Source organism: Galeopterus variegatus, unplaced genomic scaffold (assembly GCF_000696425.1).
Source record: "Galeopterus variegatus unplaced genomic scaffold, G_variegatus-3.0.2 Scaffold5059, whole genome shotgun sequence".
NCBI classification, from domain to species: domain Eukaryota; kingdom Metazoa; phylum Chordata; class Mammalia; order Dermoptera; family Cynocephalidae; genus Galeopterus; species Galeopterus variegatus.
In genome coordinates this window covers 47,182-66,106 of record NW_007731170.1, presented here as the reverse complement: position 1 = coordinate 66,106, position 18,925 = coordinate 47,182, and the positions used below count along the sequence as shown (strand labels likewise).

General features: G+C 39.1%; 1 protein-coding gene across 1 annotated transcript in view; it reads right to left on the bottom strand.

Annotated features, from left to right (window-relative positions):
• Positions 1-1,339: 1,339 nt before the first annotated feature.
• LOC103604270 (E3 ubiquitin-protein ligase TTC3-like) overlaps positions 1,340-18,925 on the bottom strand; it is a 62,471-nt gene continuing 44,885 nt past the window's right edge. The window contains exons 17-25 of the mRNA XM_008588837.1: positions 17,933-18,001; positions 16,695-16,791; positions 14,851-14,951; positions 13,876-13,966; positions 13,337-13,438; positions 9,713-10,056; positions 8,013-8,139; positions 7,686-7,820; positions 1,340-3,016 (exon numbers count right to left, since the gene is read on the bottom strand). Of these exons, the coding sequence (XP_008587059.1) occupies positions 2,942-3,016; positions 7,686-7,820; positions 8,013-8,139; positions 9,713-10,056; positions 13,337-13,438; positions 13,876-13,966; positions 14,851-14,951; positions 16,695-16,791; positions 17,933-18,001 (1,141 nt within the window). The 3' untranslated portion in view covers positions 1,340-2,941. The remainder of the gene's footprint in view (positions 3,017-7,685; positions 7,821-8,012; positions 8,140-9,712; positions 10,057-13,336; positions 13,439-13,875; positions 13,967-14,850; positions 14,952-16,694; positions 16,792-17,932; positions 18,002-18,925) is intronic.

The following is an 18,925-nucleotide window of genomic DNA, read 5'->3' as shown; positions in this document are numbered from 1 at the left end:
AGTGTTTAAAACACTTAAATACCCTTCTCGTTTCTTTCACGAGGGGTCATGTTGGTGATGTCTTTGGTCCTCACTCTGACACCATCCTACCGCTTCACTGCCTTTGCTTTGTCAGCCTCAGCAGTAAGTACCATGTGCTGATGACAACAATTTCCACCTTTGCTACTGTCCCTTTCGTTGCCTTTAATCCTTTTCTCCAGAGAAGATCATCTGATCGAAGGACTACTCTAAAATGGTTTTACTGCTTCAGTTTGTGGTGTGTTAATCACTTTGGCCACTGCCTCCACTGTGTATGAGGGTACTTCAAGAAGGTCATGGAAAGATCTTTTAATTCAGTTTTTCCACAAACTTTTTGAAGTACTCTTTGAAATTAACTTTAAAATGTAGTAAAATTTTGCATTGCTGGGGCACGATTCAATTTTGTATTGGATTATCTGTAACAATTATCCATTAACATAGATTAAACAGTTTGGCAGGAAAAAAATAATCTAAATTCTTAAGTCTTTGCTTTAAGTTATACGTTATTTTGAATTAAATGCTATCAGATTTAAAACGTACTGATATTTTAAATAGACTTAAATAATCAGAAGACAGATTTTTAAAATTTGCTTTCTTCAATAATCTTTTAGTGCTCAGTGTACCCAGAAGGTCCACTAAAAAGGAAACCCTACCAATCAACCTTAATTGTCCATGAATCTACAAATACCTCAAGATTAAAAAAGATACTGAGGAATGTAATTTATTTTCAACATCTTTAAATGTAGTCACCTGAAAAATCTCTTAATTTAGCCTAAAACAGTAAACTCTCTATCATCTCTATATAAACTTTCCATTCACAAACTTAAATAGTCAATCTTGTGAAACTGAGTTTGGTAGTCTTTGTTCAGGCACGAAGGAATGTTTTGATACAGGCTCTCAAGTGCCCTAAGATACTTTTGTGAGACTCCTCAGACACAGCACAGCTACTCTTTCCAAATGAAGTCGCCTTTTAAATGTTAGCATAGGGCCAGCCCGGTGGCGCACTGCTACAGTGCGCTGCTTGGGAGCGCGGTGGCGCTCCCACCGAGGGTTCGGATCCCACATACAGACCGGTTCCCGCTCGCTGGCTGAGCGAGGTGCGGGCGCAACACCGAGGGTTGCAATCCCGTTGCCGGTCCCGGTCCGGTACGGGTGCGACACTGAGGGTTGCGATCCGTTGCCGGACACGAAAAAAGACAAAAAAAAAAGGAAAAAAAATAAATAAATAAATGTTAGCATAACATACGTGTCCTGAGTTTTCAAGTAGGATGCATTTTTTAAATTATCTGAGAAAGAATGAGCAAGAATGACAGTCAACTGCTACTATTTTAGAATGCTCTTTATTCTGACAGTTAGTGGACAAATATAAGGCATGTTCACAAGAATGTGAAGTTATGTACAGAATAATGTCCTCTCACTTGACAGCTGCTCTTCTCCTTTGTACCTGTTGCTACAAACTGGTCTCTGTGTATTTTCATACCTACAGCTCTCAATCAGTATGAATACGCAGACCATGTTTTAAAGACCACCACAGAGAATGTTTCAAAATAAGGAGTGAGCGTTTAGGGACTAAGTCATAAGACATCAAAACTCACACTGAACAGAGGCAGGAAGGTGACCAAATCAGCTCATTACACTCATGACTCCAAGTTTGCAGTAGAACAAAGAACACATTGAAAAACATTTTTTGATCCTTCATGTTTGGCAGAAATGGAATGTGTCCAGAATTCATGTTTCTATATTGACCACTGTCTATAAGTCACTGAAAGATACCTAGTTTTTAAAGTTTCTAATGCAGTTACAGTTTTGTTCTCAGGCCACAGTACAAGGTTGCATGCACTACTTTACACAAATGTCAAACACAGAACAACTGTACCACGGACATCTCAGGATTGTCTAATTACACAGGCTTCTCTTTTTGGTGGTGGGATGAGGAAGGCGAATGATGGTGACTGTTTCCACACAGTGCTTGTCCTGTGCTCAGCACTTTGCTAGATGTGGATCTCAAAGCACTTGTGGACTGACTCATAAAGACAACAAATGCTACTAGTGAGAAGAAGAGACTATTCAAAGAGTAAGTTCCAAATGTGGGGCTGGTATGATGAACACATTGCCTCAATTCTAGGGGGTAAAAAAGTTTTGGCTGATCCTAATAAAAAGGGATTTTGTAAGTGATTTTCAAAAATCTGATCACATCTTTAAAAGATAAGAAGTAATAAGCACTTAAAAAATCTATGGGGGAAAATAAAACAATGAAATGAAAAATTAAAAGCACATGGTGTTTCAGGAAGAGGAGATTTTAATCTTTTGGTCTAAATCAGCCAATATTTAATATTACCTATAAATTGTTAAAATGTGGTTTGCTTTAAGCCCATTTTTTAAAAATGCAGAATCTTTGAGGAAAATGTAGGCATATTTTCAGAAATGCTGAATTTCAGAAAAATTTTAAAAGGTCAGTATCTCTCTTGTGGAGCTTTTAGAACAGATTTTTCAAACCCAAAAGGGGAAACTGGGGCACGTGAACAGATTAAAAATTCTTATAATTCAAGTGCTGCTTTGAGGCGCTCACAATACTCCCCAAAAGATGCCACCCATATCAGAGAGTCCCTCTGAAGCAGCCCCAGCAATGTAAGAATGTAGTTACACATCATTTTATTAGCCACTACTTGGCTATCATCATAGTATTTGATCAGAGAAGGGAAATTACTTTATATCAACTGTATTAAAGATTTCCATTTATTAACTTTATACAAACAATGCAAGAGAGTCTTCAAATGTTTGCTTTTTATACCAAAGGTAGTATATTGTTGTTCTTCCAATTCAACACGCTGGTAAATTTTGTTTTGGTGAAGTGTGACTACCTAGAGTAGCAGAAAGGTGGTTCCCAATTTTCACTAGGCTGGCTTCTTCCAGAAGGTGCAGACTACTCTTCTGACAGGAGATCACGGTCACAGCAAGCTGGGCAGGTGCTCTGCCCTTTAAGCCATTGCTTAAAGCACTGAAAAGGAGGGAATAGAATAAGTCAGTGACTCAGGAGCACATGGGACCTTCGCTCTCCACCACTGGACTCCTTGGCAGGCCTGGCTAACTTCATCTCAAAGTCTGGTGGGGCCTGAAGCTGGTGGGGCCTGAACCATACTTGGGGACACCGATACCTGGTCAGGCCAGAAGCGTGGGCAAACCCCCAGAGCAAATAAAGCTGCTTCAGAATGAGATTTGTGAATACTCTAAGCCTCTTACCTGGCCTTACCCTGCCCCCATACCTTGGGTCCAGTCTCAGCTCTTCAGCTGCAGCTACCCTGACGTTTAGAGGCTGGCATTTTCTTGGCCCTCAGACCCAATCACCTGATTCTTAACCCATCCTTCTTCCAGGACTTGGCTCTTGGTCCTCACACATCCCACGAGGCTGCACACCACAGCCATGAACAGAGCCGCTCTGCCCGCTGTGTTCTCAGTTGCTCCTGGCTTGTGTGCCACTGCCCTCGTGGCAGGTGTACGTGGAAAGCTGGAGAGCTCAGGCACAAGACCCCATACCCAAAGGAGGCAAACCATACAAAAGAGACTCTGCAAGCTGTCTTGAGTCTTTCTAGTGGGTATGCTGTATTTATCCCTTTCCCAGGAGTAAGTCAACAATGACAGAGACCTGCTGTTCTAACCCAGCAGCAGGGGTACAGGACAAATGCTGACAGTACCCAGAACACCAAGATAGTTATCACATGAATCTTGGAAGGCTACAAGCCAGAATCTCCCAGCATTAGGCACAAGGGACCCAGCTAGGTTTACGTTTTCTCCTTTAAAATGTTAAACCAACTTCATATACTACACTAAACTGACAAACTGTTGCACTGTTTATCCATTTAGTCATGTGTGTGAGAAACCACCTTTCAAGGAAGTAATATTGCTTTGAATCTCAGCATCATTACAGCTGATGGAGTTGACTGTTCTCTGCCCATGACATGATAAACACAAAGGACAGTCTGCAGAGCTACACACAAACCAGGGCCCAGGAACCCCATCCCCCTTCTCACAGCCCCAGTCTTTGGAAAGAAAGACAATGAATATTGACATAGGAAGGTTTACAAAGAAAATGACTTGAAAACACAGGAAGTACCAATGCTTAGAAAAAAAGAAATTCCTTTTTTATTTTCAAAATACTTGATAGTCACAGCACATGATATAAAGGTGGCCAAATAATCCTTACCCCTTTGTGAAACTTGTGCCCACAGTTTAGCACTCGCACATTTTTTGATTTGAATACCTCATGACATATTTCACAAGAATTTGCACCTGATGCCTGTGGAAACAAATGTATCTGAGTAATAAAGAACAACTAAATTTCTTTTTACAACATGATCTCTTCCTACAAGTGGCCTTCAAATATTTTTGCCACAAAGGCTGGAAAACTATTCCCAGTTACAGCTAAGCAAACTAAGGAAACAAGTTATTTTTTAATAGCATTTCTTAAGAAAAATATAAAATGCAAAAAGAAAAGTATATTTTTGAAGTTTTAATTTTCTCAGAGAAAAAACTTTTATATGGCTAACAGATTCCCAAGTGAAATACCACAAATGCCTATTTATCCCATACTATATCTAAAGTATGGTACTGGCTTAATATTACAACTTAATCATTCATCTAATTATCTCACAGTTGGACATAGTAAATTATGACACATCCATACAATGGACTACTGTGTGGGCAATTAAAATCCTGATGGGAGTTCATAATCCCTGACACAAAAGGATGGTCACGACAGACCATGGAATAAAAGCATGTTATAAAACAGTATCACAAAATTAAATTTTTTAAAAATAAAGAGAATGTCTGTATACAGAGATGCCTAGGAGAGAGTCTGGGAAGACACATAAAATGTTAAAAGTGGTTGCCCTTGGTTAAGGGAGATTTAATTTTTTTCTTTACAATTTCTAAAGTTTCTATGAACATGGATTAGTTGTACAAATCAAAACAAAACAAACTGATGGCTCGTCCAGCAAACGTCCATGGTCAGGGATTGTATGAGGCACTGGATACAGAGATGAACGGAAGGTTTCCAGCCTGCAGCAGCTCACAGTCTGGTGAGCACAGACAGTATTTTCTATGTGAGGGCAGACCCGAGTGCCATCGAGGATGCCAGGCACAGAGCTCTCCCTGCAGCTCGCAGAGTGCACCCCACGTTGCACCATCAATTTCTACTCTAACTCTCCTCTTAATGCTGAGCACCTTGAAGACAGGAAATGAGTCCTGTTTATCTGTGTCCCTGCCCCAAACCCACGCTCCAGATAGTCCTGGCTGTGGGATGAAGTTCAGCTGCTGCTGTATGAGGTTTCGCTTTCTTTCCCAAAGCATGATGTGGCCCAGGCAGAGGAGATGGGGCAGATGCAGTAGAAGAGTGGTTTATATTCCTCGCCTGCTGCCCTGACTCAAGGGTCATCAAAGAAAGGAGGCATCGGCCCTGGGGAAGGGCAGGTTAAGTCCTCTCCAACACTCTCTACAAAGCTCGCAGGTAGGTTCAGCTTGAAAATGTACAGTTAACTTGACTTTAACTTGACTGTTGCCTAGCTTGGAAAGATGAGCACAGTATATTTCTAAGTTAAAAAAAAATGACAACCACAATTTAAAAAAATATGGAAGAGAAAACAAAACAAAATCCACCCCCCACCAAAAATGGATACGAAAAGTATAAATAAAGTATTCAGCTTTGACTAAATTCACACATATATGTATACAAATGAGTTTAGAAAAATACATACCAATGTGATAATACTGGTGATGGGGTGAGTTCTGGGGTCTTTTAAGTGCCCTTTTTATTTGTATTTTCTATTGTGAGCAGGTATTACTTTTGTAATTTAAAAATATAAAACACACTACTCTTAATTTTTTAAAAACCACCCATCATTACCAAATTAAGTCCCAGTTTGAATACCTATTTTTCTTTCTCATATAATTGGTAAAGTTTAAATAAGTCAGCTTTTACATCTTAATTATCATCAGCATCAACAGTGAAACAGAATAAGATCTCTCTTCTCCAGGTGATTAGGTGGTCAGTAACACACACACACACAGACACACACACGCACGCACACACGCACGCACGCACGCATGCAGGCATGCATGCACGAGAATGAGAATGCCCTGGTTGGAGAATCACAGAGCATGTAACCCCTCAGGGAACCCCCTGCGGGGGACTCCAGCCTGTCTTGCAGAAATGCCCTGCATGCTCATAAGCTCTCTCACTGGAGTGAGGGTGGGGATGAGATGCTCTGGGAGCTGAGCGTATGTGGTGTGTAAAATCTCCAAAGGGTAGTGGAAAGTGAAAATGTACAAGAGGAATAGGGCCGAGCCCGTGGCGCACTCGGGAGAGTGTGGCGCTGGGAGAGTGCCGCCGCAGGTTTGGATCCTATATAGGGATGACCGGTTCGCTCACAGCGCTCACTGGCTGAGCGCGGTGTGGCCNATGGCGCACTCGGGAGAGTGTGGCGCTGGGAGAGTGCCGCCGCAGGTTTGGATCCTATATAGGGATGACCGGTTCGCTCATAGCGCTCACTGGCTGAGCGCGGTGTGGCCGGTCTCAAAAAGGACAAAAAAAAAAAAAAAGGAATAAAAACCTAAATTCACTAGAAGACTCAATGCTAGCTCAAGTTAAACTAGTACTCTGTACAATTCTGTATTGCTGATTCCCTGCTGAGAAAGTTACGTGGTCTACAACTCTCCTAATGTCAGCGTCATCTACACTTTGACACCGTAATTGGACAAGCGCTCTACAGCAGAATTCCATCTGGAGCCCTCTCCCGTGAGCCACACAGGTGGCAGGCTCTCTTTCAACCACATACTCTCCACCCTCAGCCAGTGTGGTAAAGGCTGGGGAAAGACATGCTGCACACACAAGTCAAAAGACCTACTCTGAGCTATATTCGTGCCTTCAAACGGCCAAGCAAATGCTGGCAAGCTGCATGAGCCAATTACAATGCCTTATCAATTCAGATCATAGATAATACAGTATTTTATAAAAATTTCCATGCAAATGTAAACATCCTTATTGTCTAAAAGGAAAATAAATCAGCATATCAAATTACAGGCAAGTTTAGCCTATACCAGTGTGCCCTCTCAGGCGCTTGAGGGAGAGGCAAAGGCAGCAACCAGCCTTTCTTGATTACAGTGCTGACCCTAGTCATTCCACTGCAGCATTTAACCCAGACTGAAGCCTGGGTGAGGAGATACTAACCCGGGCTCACAGTGTTCAGTGATGGAACCAAGTCTGTGTGATTCCAAAGCCCATGGTTACACAGAAGGAAACTATTCAGGAACTATTTTTCCCAACTACTCAAAATACTGCACTTAATACAAAAAGTTAACATATTTGACCATCTGCAGCAAAACAAGGGCAGGAAGAAGGCCCAGTTCCCCTAGCATGGTCAGAGCTCTTATCACTCATGGGCAGGGGCTTCTCTCCATGCTGGGCCCCTGGCATCCATTAGAGCAGAGATGGGGAATTGGCCACTCACTGACTGTTCTAACTGGATACATAGAAATTTGGTTTCTAATTTTAGGATCAATTAAATGAGGTTTAGATATGAAAAGAATGGTGCTAAATCATGAATTTAAAGTGTTATTTCCTTCTTGTTCTTCATTAAAAACCAAAACTGTACAGTTATATATTAAACACTCACAGGAACATCTTCTGTTTTCTGCCCCTTGGTTTTGGATGATGGTCCAACAATCACCGAGGGTGGACCCTGGGAGACCCTGGTCACAGAAGTGGCAGAGCTGGGTTCAGAGGTTCTCTTGTCCTTTCCTGGATGTGGCTACAGAGATAATGGAGGTGAGGCATTGGGAAATGAGAAAGAAGCAAAATTCGGTTACCTAAAAGCTTGACCATCTTCTGTCTTTAGTTAATTGCTGTCTGTATTTTGGTTTGAAGCATTTTTAAAAAATTTTCATATTTTATAAATAAATAAGGATGAAGTAGAATATTTTGTTTTATCTGGATTAAATACCTTTTTCTTTTTGTGTTCATCTAGAATGTGTTCTGTCACTCTTTGGACAATTTCATCAATACTCAATCCTGATAGTGAGTTCTTATTTTTGTTCCGTACTTTTTTAATAAAACCAGCAAGCTCAGTGCTGAAAGGGAAAGTGAGTGATAAATGACAATAGAAAGTCAAGTTTTCTACTGCTAAGAACTAGTATGTGCCAATATTAACCCAATAGCCCAACCCCCAAAATAAATAAACACAAATTAATTTGTAGACCACATGACACTAGCAACGATATATAAAAAGCAGAACTATATTAAGGCAGAATCCCTCTTTCCAAGGAGTTATAAAAATTTCAATATTACTTCTAAGTATCAGTTTCAAAAGAATTTCAAAGTAAAAGCACGAGTATATCTGCTAGATCCATTTGGGATATCCATCCCTATATAGAAAACTGACTTCATACAGCCTAGATACATGATATTCATGCAAAATCACTGAATGATCAGACACCATTGTTTCCAACCTGAAATCAATAAAATCTCTTTCTATCTGAAAGGAAACTAGTTTGAGGACTTCCTCCCTTGAAAAGTCTAACCAACAAGGTTCAAAGCCTGAATGTTTCACAAGCACCACTGGATGGGAGTTACGCCGTTAAGTAAACAGGAACTTGATATCTGTACCATTAATATCCCAACTACCTTAACTTTCAGAAAATCAAGATACATTTCTATGTGACTGTTAAATCAGGATTGCAAACAATTTTATTTGTAGGGTGCTTCTGGTAATACAACTTGAATATTTTTACAACTGGCATGGCAATTGCTATTGACAAAACTTACGTTTCTCAAATTTAAGCAGGGCAAAATATGCCCACTTGCAGACAAAATATATTTTCAAATGAGCAGGGCTCCACAATAGGTGTAAAACATTAATTCAATCATACATTAATGACTACTTTGTTTCCAAATTTCAATTTCAAAGCCTGTAATTAACAATGTCTCAGAGACAGAAATATCAAAATAGGCGCAGAGGGTCATTGCCTCTGTTTGGTGTCCTTGCTTCTGAGCTGCACCTGAGGGACACTGCCTCTAACTCACCTTCTCTTGAGACAAGGGGCACCTCTGCTGCCCTCACACCAACCTATAGAGCAGAGGCAGATGTGAAGGCAGAAACATTACTGAAATGCCTGCAACCATGCCTGGCCCTACTTACAGCTCTTGCTGACCCAGGTAAGAAAAGCCTTCCCCATGCTCACGGGATCCCTTCTGTATGTTCACATGCCTTATCCACTACTGAATTTGATCTAGTCTTTTCAGCCTCACACCTCTAAGGAATCGCAGGCCTTGTCTAACAAGGCTGCTGCCTTCTTTGCTGTATGTGATTTTTTTTTCCCTAAATGATATGAAACTATTGTTTTACAGTTCATTTACTGATTCCATAACAACTTGTGTTGGAGAGTATTTCTGATCTCCTCAAAATCTTAGCAAACTGCCATGCGTTCTGATTAAAGTTTTCAATCTAGATATGCACATTAAAAAATTTCCTTGAAAATGATCACCTCTCTGTTTACAAAATAAAGAAATATAGCACCTGTCTTTCTGAGCAAAACTATGCAGTCCTTTCCAAATCAACCCCTAACTGGCCATGATTTTATCTGATCAGAAAACCTTAGTTCAATATAGTATTTAACAGAGTTACAGACATTTCATATTTCATACCTGCTATAACACGGGAACACCACTGACAGGTGCTCGATAATACTATTGAAAGGCTTTTTTGGAGACTGGTTCGAACGAGTAAGTAGTTTCTGGTCAGCCACGAGGCTTTGATTTGAAGGAGCTGCCTGGCCAGCCTTCCCAGGCGCTGGCAGCCCAGCAACTTCAGGCTCACCAGAGAGTGATTCTGGCAACAGCACAGAAGGAGCCTCCACTGGGAAATCTCTGGCAGAAAAGAGACCTGAATCCTCGTGAACGGTTGTTTGGTTTCTAGTCACATCACTTGCAGAAGTCACCAGCCCCTGATCATCATGGCCTGAAGACTCAGGAAGTAACTGAGGATGAACCTGTGAGAAACACACCACAGTAGCTGGATCACTCAGGGATTGCCTTGAATTAAGAGGAGAAACACCAAAGGACAAAGATTGATGATTAAGCACGACTATAATTAAGCCTGAATGCTCAGTGCACAAGAAACTTGAATATAACAAATTAAATGTTTTTGTTTTAAAATAATTACTAACCATAACTTGTTAGTAGTTAGAACAAGGGTAGCATTCTGATTTCTAAATAACCTCTCTGTAATTCATCATTTTCTCTGTAAAATTTGAAGAACTGCCTAAATGAGACCATTTCGTCTGCCTACCAGCCATCCTTCAGCCTCCACCTAATCATACTTCTCCCCTTCTCAGCTAAACTTTGTGGCTGACATTAAAAATAGTTGTCCCAACACTCCCCAAAGCTATCTCTATCCTGCTAAGCCACAGGGACACCTCGCGTTGCTGGTCACCTCCTCTTTCCCAGACCAGGCCCCTCCAGCTCGACACGGCGGCTCCCCACCTCTCAGGCCTCTTCTCTGCTCCCCCTTGCAGTTCTTGTGCCTCTGTCCAGGCCCTATGTGCTGATGCTCCTTCTGAAGTTGCCTGAGGCCCAAATCTTCTTCACATGCCACACATTCCCAGGGCTATTTCACATTCTCTCATGACTAGTGACTATGTGCTCACTGCTGATTAACAACCACTTTTTAAAAGTTTCCAGTGTAGAATATTTTCTTGAGATCTAAATCTGCAAGTCCACCTGGGTGATCTTAAAGCAATGCAAATTCAGTGTGTTTGAAACCTGCCTGAGCACAGCCTCCACAAGCCCGCTCTTCCCCCAGTACCCACCTCACCGACAGAGGCCTGGGACTCCCCCTCGACTCCTAACACATACGCACGCTGCGCTCCTGTCTCCGGAGCAGCACAGTTCTTCTAACTCTACCTACTGAACACCTCTCACGTCAGTTCTCTTTGCTCCACTCCCACTGCCACACCCTCATCCAGGACTAGGCTGATGGCAGGAAGCTAATAATTGGTCAACTGGAAGCCACTCAAGTCCATCTCCTGCCACTTCTCCACACTGCTGTCGAATTTGTCTTCATAAAGTACAAATCTGATGTCATTACCTTACTTGAGACCTGTACTTTGAAACCTGTGACCTAAGGAAAAGTCCAGACTGCTTAACTCGGCTTACAGAATAACGCTCCACTGGGTCTGGCCCTGGGTCTTCTATAATTCCCTGGGTCCTTCTATAGGCCTTCTCATCATACTTTTATGACCATGAAAGAAATATGTTCTCTTTTTTCCCTAGCTTCCAAATATGCTGTTTCCTCCATCTGGAACCCTGACCCTCCAAGCATCACCACATCTTCCCTCCTCATACACACACCCTCTCCTTCACCTGGCAAATTCCTATTCCAGATCTCTGACTCAATAAGCCTTCCAGCTGGGAATCTTCTGCTGAGGCCCACACCTCTAAATTAGGTTAGTGACCTCTGATTTATGCAGCTGTAGCATTCCACTATGAGAAACCTCAGTGCACTCTACTTGTAATTATGGGTTTAAAGTCTGTCTTTTCCCAAGCCCATATGTACCTTGAGGGCACAGCCTATATCTAATCTTGATCACCACTAAATTCCCCAATGAATGAATGAGGAAGAAATGAGACACAAAGTAAATTATTTTTACTAACCTAACCTAACCCAAACCGTAACTCTAACCCTACGGGACATTTATTACTTAAGCTCCTGACACACTGAGCATTCCCAGGATTTTGCATATGAAAATTCTTTTGGGTATTTACAAAATTGCATAAGCTAGAATTAAATATAAATAGTAAAATATTATATTGAGATCCAAAGCTTTTTCTCTCCATATCTGCTGTAAGAACTTGGAAAAACTATAAATGAGAAATGATCTTTAATTGGACTCTAAATAAAATTCTATTTCTTAGTTCAATGGAGAGAAAAAACTTTGGATCTCAAATGAATATTTTATTCAGTTCAAGGTGGTAGTACTTTTTTTCACACTTAATTTTTCTTTTGCAGATGAATTCACAAAAATTTTGAATGCTTGGTGTGCAAGGCACTGGTGAGAAAGAGATGTTCAAGACCCCAGGCTGACTGAAGGAGCCTGCCATTTAAGTTGAGGAGACCTAATGCACCTGATAGAAGGGTCACAAGGGGAAGGCCAAGACAGGCAGCCCCTGACTGGGCTTTCAAGGGAAGGCCAGATGCAGAGAATGAGATGGTGTTCCAGGCTGGGGAACAGCCCAGGCAAAGGTCTGGCAATAACAGGAAAGTACAAATCAAGGGCTGGGGAAAGATTTCCTCAGTCTTTAGGAACCAGAAAATTTCAATGTTGTGCCCAAACATTCTGAAACATATCCCTACTCAATCTTGAACAGAGTCCTTTGAATTCTTATAGTCTAATCTCCTTTGGGCCTAATTCAATATAGTATTTACTGAGCATCTGCTCTGTGTCCAAATCTAAGAAATATGTATTCTAGAATACAATAAAGTGACACTAGGTTTAACCATAATGTAAAGTCCATAAAATACAATTAATAATTTTCTTTACTGTGCTGTATATTTTAAAATAAAAAGGCAAGGCCTGGCAATTACTATTATTCAAAAGATTGAGCAAGTACCTCAAACTAGCAGTAAAATATGCCAGAGCAACAAAGCCCTGTATGTCTCAGGTATAGTAGTTTTTATTTTGTATGTGATGAAGAAACAGATCTGAATTTTTTGATTTTGGTCTTAATGTCCCTAAATATCTAGGAATAAGAGTATAATGGAGGTGGTAAAGAGTAGAGAGGGCCTACTTGAATCACAGGCACCTGATACTTCTGAACTATTCATAGAAATCCACACCCCCTCACCGCACCATCCAGGAAAGGAAGGAGATAGCCTAAGGTACACAAAGCCTAAGGTACACGAAAGTGACAGAAACATGTACCAGCAGTGTGTTCACCTCAGTTCTGTCCTCATACATGTATGTAGAAAGACTGGTCTTCTACAAGGTACTTGAGAAAGTTCATGGAAAGATTCGTATTATGTTTTAATTCTATTTTTCCACAAACTTTTTGAAGTACCCCTGTACTTACATAAGAATGTTATAAAGCTTAAAAGGTTAATCAGTAGCACCAATAATGAAAACAGTAAGGCAATTACTAATCCATCCCATCCCCACTCCCAGAAAAACAATAAACTACTTTGGCCAGTTAAGAAAAAAAATGTGGTTCATTATGTTTTTTTTCTTTCCACAGGAAAAAAAAAAAACAACAAAAAAAACGTGATAGACTTACTGTGCTACAGGCAGTAAATGAAAGTTCAGAAATCTGTACTTTAGGAAGTTCACTGAGCTGAGAACCATTTTTTATTGCCTTAATCTGTTCCTCAAACTGAGACTGTGGGTAGAAGGGAAAGTGTTAAGTTTTTCTAACAAAGTTCAAAGGAAAACCATAATTGTCAATTAATACCTTTTTCTGACTATACATTACAAATGATCAACAATTTTCCAAGAAACATAACTGAGACACAAGGTATTAAAACAATTATTTCTTATAAGGAAAAAAGTTCAAAATAAGACCTCGTTAATCAGAATGCTATACAGCCTTATCAAACACAACTTCTCTCATCTAATCAATCAAGGCCAGAGTTTAAGATAGTTACTTAGTTATGAAAATATCATTACTTTCATGAAAAATTCATAATAATTTCAACAAAAAATATATTTTTCCATTAACAGCACGAAAAATAAATGGTTTCAATATGACACCAGCCTCCTGAGAATTTTAACCATCATAAAGATTTCGACAGAATTATAAAATGTTTTATAACTTACCTTTACTTTCTCAATTTCTTTTGCAACATTAGAAAGGAAGGACTCCCATGAACAAATATCAGACTCCATGTCGGGATATGCTGCAGAATCACTGAAAAAGTATAAAAATGTGAAACTGCCTAATATCCACTCTGGAAATTAAAAAAATTAAAAGCACTTAAGTACAAACGAAAAGAAACATTTAAACAGAGAGAAAGATACATATAACATGATCACACACCAAGAAAAATCAACTATTTTTAAAGTATTATGTATCTTGCAAACTTGTTACTAGAGACACTTTAGGAAATTTTAATTACCAATATAACAAAAAACCCCAAAACTAGTGGGCAGAGAGCAAATATTCTCCTGAATTTTAATTTCTTTACTCAAATTTGAAAATTTGACCAATCTTCATTTGACACCTTCATATTTAAAATTAAAGGCTGCCTTTGCATTTAAAAAATAACTAAAAAAAAAAAAATGTGACCTTCATTCCAGAAGTATATTGTATGGAAATAACTAATAATGTGCATAAAGATTTAACTGTAAGAATGCTCACTGCAGTGCACTTTATATTAACAAGAATTCACAAACAACTCAACTATCCCACCACAGTGGGGTTTGATAGATCATGACATGTCTCTATGCTGGAGTACTATTCAACCTTTCAAAATTAGGCTGGAGAACTGTGATTATCAATATGAAAAGACATTTCCTATATACTATTTAGTTAAAAAAAAATATATGTAGATTTTCATTTTTTCAAATACTTAATACATTTATTCCCAAAAATTAACTACTTATATCTCCATTTAGAATTACAGATGATTTTTATCATTTTTTATATGTTTTGATTTTTCTACAATTGAACATGTATCAAATGTGTAACTATTAAAAATAAAATGGTCCTAATATAAAAAAAAGTTTTCTCGATGGTTCTAACCTTATTTCCTAAATGACATGCTGGGAAGGACACCAGTGAGACCACATTACCTGCTCATTAGCTTAAGATTCTTAAGATAGTCTTCTGCTTGTGATTCAATGATCTGTAACTTACATATTTCAATCTCCTTCCAGTTTTCAAGAACTGATACCTGCAGTAGATTAAAGATGTTCAAGTATTTCACAAATGAAAACCTGAAACTATTTGAAAAGTTAAAACTTAACTAAACCACTTTCCAGTTTCCCCTTAAATGAAGTAGAATGACAGAATTCACCAGAACTTGATTATGCTGTAAGTTCACCCAGATGAACATAAATTAAAATTTTGGGATTTGAAAACAGAATAACAAAATGATACTAAAATAATGTTCCTTATGTGATCCTTTTCACACATATGAAACTGTGCACATGGCTTTCTGCTTAAGCCACATACAAACACAGAGCCAGATTAGCTGCATGGATACACCCAGTATGCATTATCTTCAGCCCTGTCTGCAGTGAACAGGGGGTCCAAGGATTGCAGAATAGTCCTGAGGCTGCACCCTCCCCAGTCAAAAAGTCTCAGAGAAGTTCTCAGCTCAGGCATCAGAAGCCTCTGGGGCATGTTTTCAAAACTTTCGACTGGGGCCGGCCCGGTGGCGCACTGGAGAGTGCGCCGCTTGGGAGCGTGGTGGCGCTCCCGCCTAGGGTTCGGATCTCACATACAGACCGGCCGCTCACTGGCTGAGCGCGGTGCGGGCACAACACCGAGGGTTGCGATCCCGTTACCCATCAGTAAAAAAGACAAAAAGGAAAAAAAAACCAAAAAAACAAAAAACTTTCGACTGGCTTCCGCACAAGCCAACTGGCTATTTTTTTTTTTTCTTTTTGACCGGTAAGGGGATTGCAACTCTAGGCATGGTGTGGTCCGCACCACACTCAGCCAGTGAGCACACCGGCCATCCCCATATAGGATCCAAACCCGTGGCCTTGGCACTCCCAGTGCTGCACTCTCCCGAGTGAGCCACGGGGCAAGCCCCAACTGACCATTTTTCTGAGAATCACTGCAGAAAATGTAGAATAGCCTTGTTTTAATCCAGATGTCAGTAACCTTCACGAGGTCCACCAGGCAAACCTGCTTGCCAAATGGTGGTAAACATAGACTAAACAAACTCAGGAATACAGACGTGGGTGTAGGACCACAAAATATTCATACTTTGACTCTTTTTTCCTTCCTATCCTTAGAAGCAGCTGCATAGTTGATATTTAATTCAAAAGCCTAATGTGTTCAGACTACATAAACTAAGTTTTCCTTATTTTCCAAGAATAATCATGGACACTTATTAATAACTATCATTTGTTTCTCAGCTAGAAAAACACAAACAACCACATTTTAGGAACTAAATAAAAAATATCCAGACATCATTATTTTGATTTTTGTCTCAGCAGTTTCTCAAATAGTACACTGACATTGGTTTATATTCTTCTAGGAGGAAGGAAGAGTATATTCTTAATAAGTTTATTATTTTCAAGTTCCTTTTAAAGTATTGGCAAATTTGTTTTATGATTGGCTACTTCACGGTACAACAGATGTTTAAATATGATAAAGCTATTCAAAGTATACAGCATGGGAAATGACTGAATTATGCTAAACAAGGAAACGAGGTTACAGAATTTGGTGTACACTATGAGTACATCTACGTAACAACCCAAGCATAAGGGTAAAAAAAATTAAAAAGCTATAGGCAAGGAAAATGAATAGTTGTTTTAGGGAGGTAGGATGGTGGGTGATAAGATATCCCTTATCCTCCACACTTTTCATTAATGTTGTTATGCCACATATGTACTAAAGAAACATAAAAGCAAGCAAATGACACCCTGCCATATCTGTCAGTCACCAAGTGTCATGAACTGACCTCTGCAGCCACAGCTCTTTGATGATTCTCTTCATAATTTTCTTTCCCTTTCTTTATACACTCTTCTATTTTCATTTTCTCATTTGTGAATGTATCACTGCAAATATTAAAGAAAACAAACTTGAAAAAAAATTTAACCAGTGAGATTACAAAGACTTCAGGCCAGGTTAGCTTTGAAATCATGCCACAAAAAGACTTACACAGCATCTTCTAGAGTAGCTTCTTGCCTTGAATTTTACTATACGATACACAGATTCACATGTGCTCTTTGTGCTTTACAAATCATCAAAGGAAGATATGAAATTAAAAAGTATTTGGTGGGAATGCTGAGAAACAGGTGAGGGCACTACACCAGTTCACCATTTTTATGAGGGTAGAGTAAAATTTGATTATACAGGGTACTTCAAAAAGTATGGAAAAATGAAATGAAAAGATAATATGAATCTTTCTGCGAATTTTTTGAAGACTCCTTGTATTAATAAACTTTATAAAACATCGCTCATCCTTTGAGTCAGACATTCTATTTGGACACATTTTACAAGGAAATAAATCAAAGGGAAAAAGTGACCTGTACAAAATTGTTCATAGCAATACTTTTATAACAAGTAGAAAGTAGAAACAAAACTAAATGTTTAATACAGGGGTGGCTGAAAAAGAAGACCATGGCCTATGATAGGAATGGAAATGTGCAGATGAAGTAATATGAAAGGAGAAAGGCAGAATCCAACTGCTTTACTGGTTGTATATACTGGTTACCAATATATGAAAACATATTACTTCCAGTAATAAAGATTAAAAGGAAACTTTTCATAGGTTCACAATAAAAATCCTTTAACGAACCTATAGTTATAGATCAACAAGAGCAACAAACTGCCATTCCATAGCTGAGACTAATATTTCAAGTAACAGAGAAGAAAGATTTTTAATACATATTTTTAGTTCCAAGTTAATTCAAGAAAGAAAAAAAGAAGTAATTGACAACAATAAACTCAGGATTTTTTATACTGACAATGGAAAATAAAAGCAGAAACTTTTTAAAATAAAAATACTTAAAAATGTTTAAAGAATTTATTTAAATATTAATTCAAAAATGAAATAGAAACAATAGAATTAAAGAAAATAGAAACAAGTATTTAAAAGAAACAGATAAGCAACAATATATTTAGAAGTCTAGTGTTTTTTTCCTCTAGTATTAAAAGTATAAGAAAATATTAAAAATAAATTTCAGCTTAATTTGCCTGATTTCAAGGGACTGATCCAGATGTAATTCGTGTTCTTTATCCTTTCCATCATTTTTCTGGGTGTACCTATAAAAGCATAATCACCAAATTTTAATTAAATTTCAAAGATTATTTTTTCTAAAGATGACCTCACGAATTCCACCCATATCCACACAAACATTTCTTGAATTTATGTTTCTACATTTTGTTTCATTTCTAGTATCTTCTAAATAGGCAAAGAATCAGGGATCATTTTCCTTTTGGGAGATTTTCCTTTTACACTTGGAGGACGGATCACCTTTTTCTTCACCCTAAGTCATATGCTCACAGGTAAATCACCTATCCATGGTTTCAACATGAGACAGAGAGCACAGGTATTGTGGCACTATCCTCAGTATAATCAGTGGTTTTCATTTAAAATGAGAATACATGGATTCTCAGTCAAAATGAAAATAGCTTTCTACTCTTTAAAATAGAATCTAAAGTCAAATTAAAGCACACGCACACTCAAACAGTCCTTCAAAGCAAAGCATGTGCACCTTTGATTGTTAAGCAATGCCCTGCACAAATAGGGTTCTGCCTCTTCTTTCATGCTAGCCAAAGATGCCTCTTGCTAAAACCCCCAAGTTTTCAATAACAGCCAGTTGAAATGCCATTTCACTTCTAGTAAAACGTTTCCTCCTTCCTCTAAATTCTCAGTGCTGGGTGGCTCTCTCCTTGGAATTCTGCCTTCTTTCATAATTATCTGTGGTTTGTATCACTGCACCAATCATGAACCCTTTACGTCCTACTCAGTTCTTAATGAATACTAAGTGTGATCTAAAGCACAGAAATATCCAAGAAATCATTCCTCATGTCCTCAGTGCTTCTCCAAGAAAGACATTCAAAAGTTTTAAGATTTTGCTTAGGGGCCGGCCCGGTGGCGCACTGCTATAGTGCGCCGCTTGGGAAGTGCAGCAGCGCTCCCGCCAAGGGTTCAGATCCCACATACAGACCGGTTCCCGCTCACTG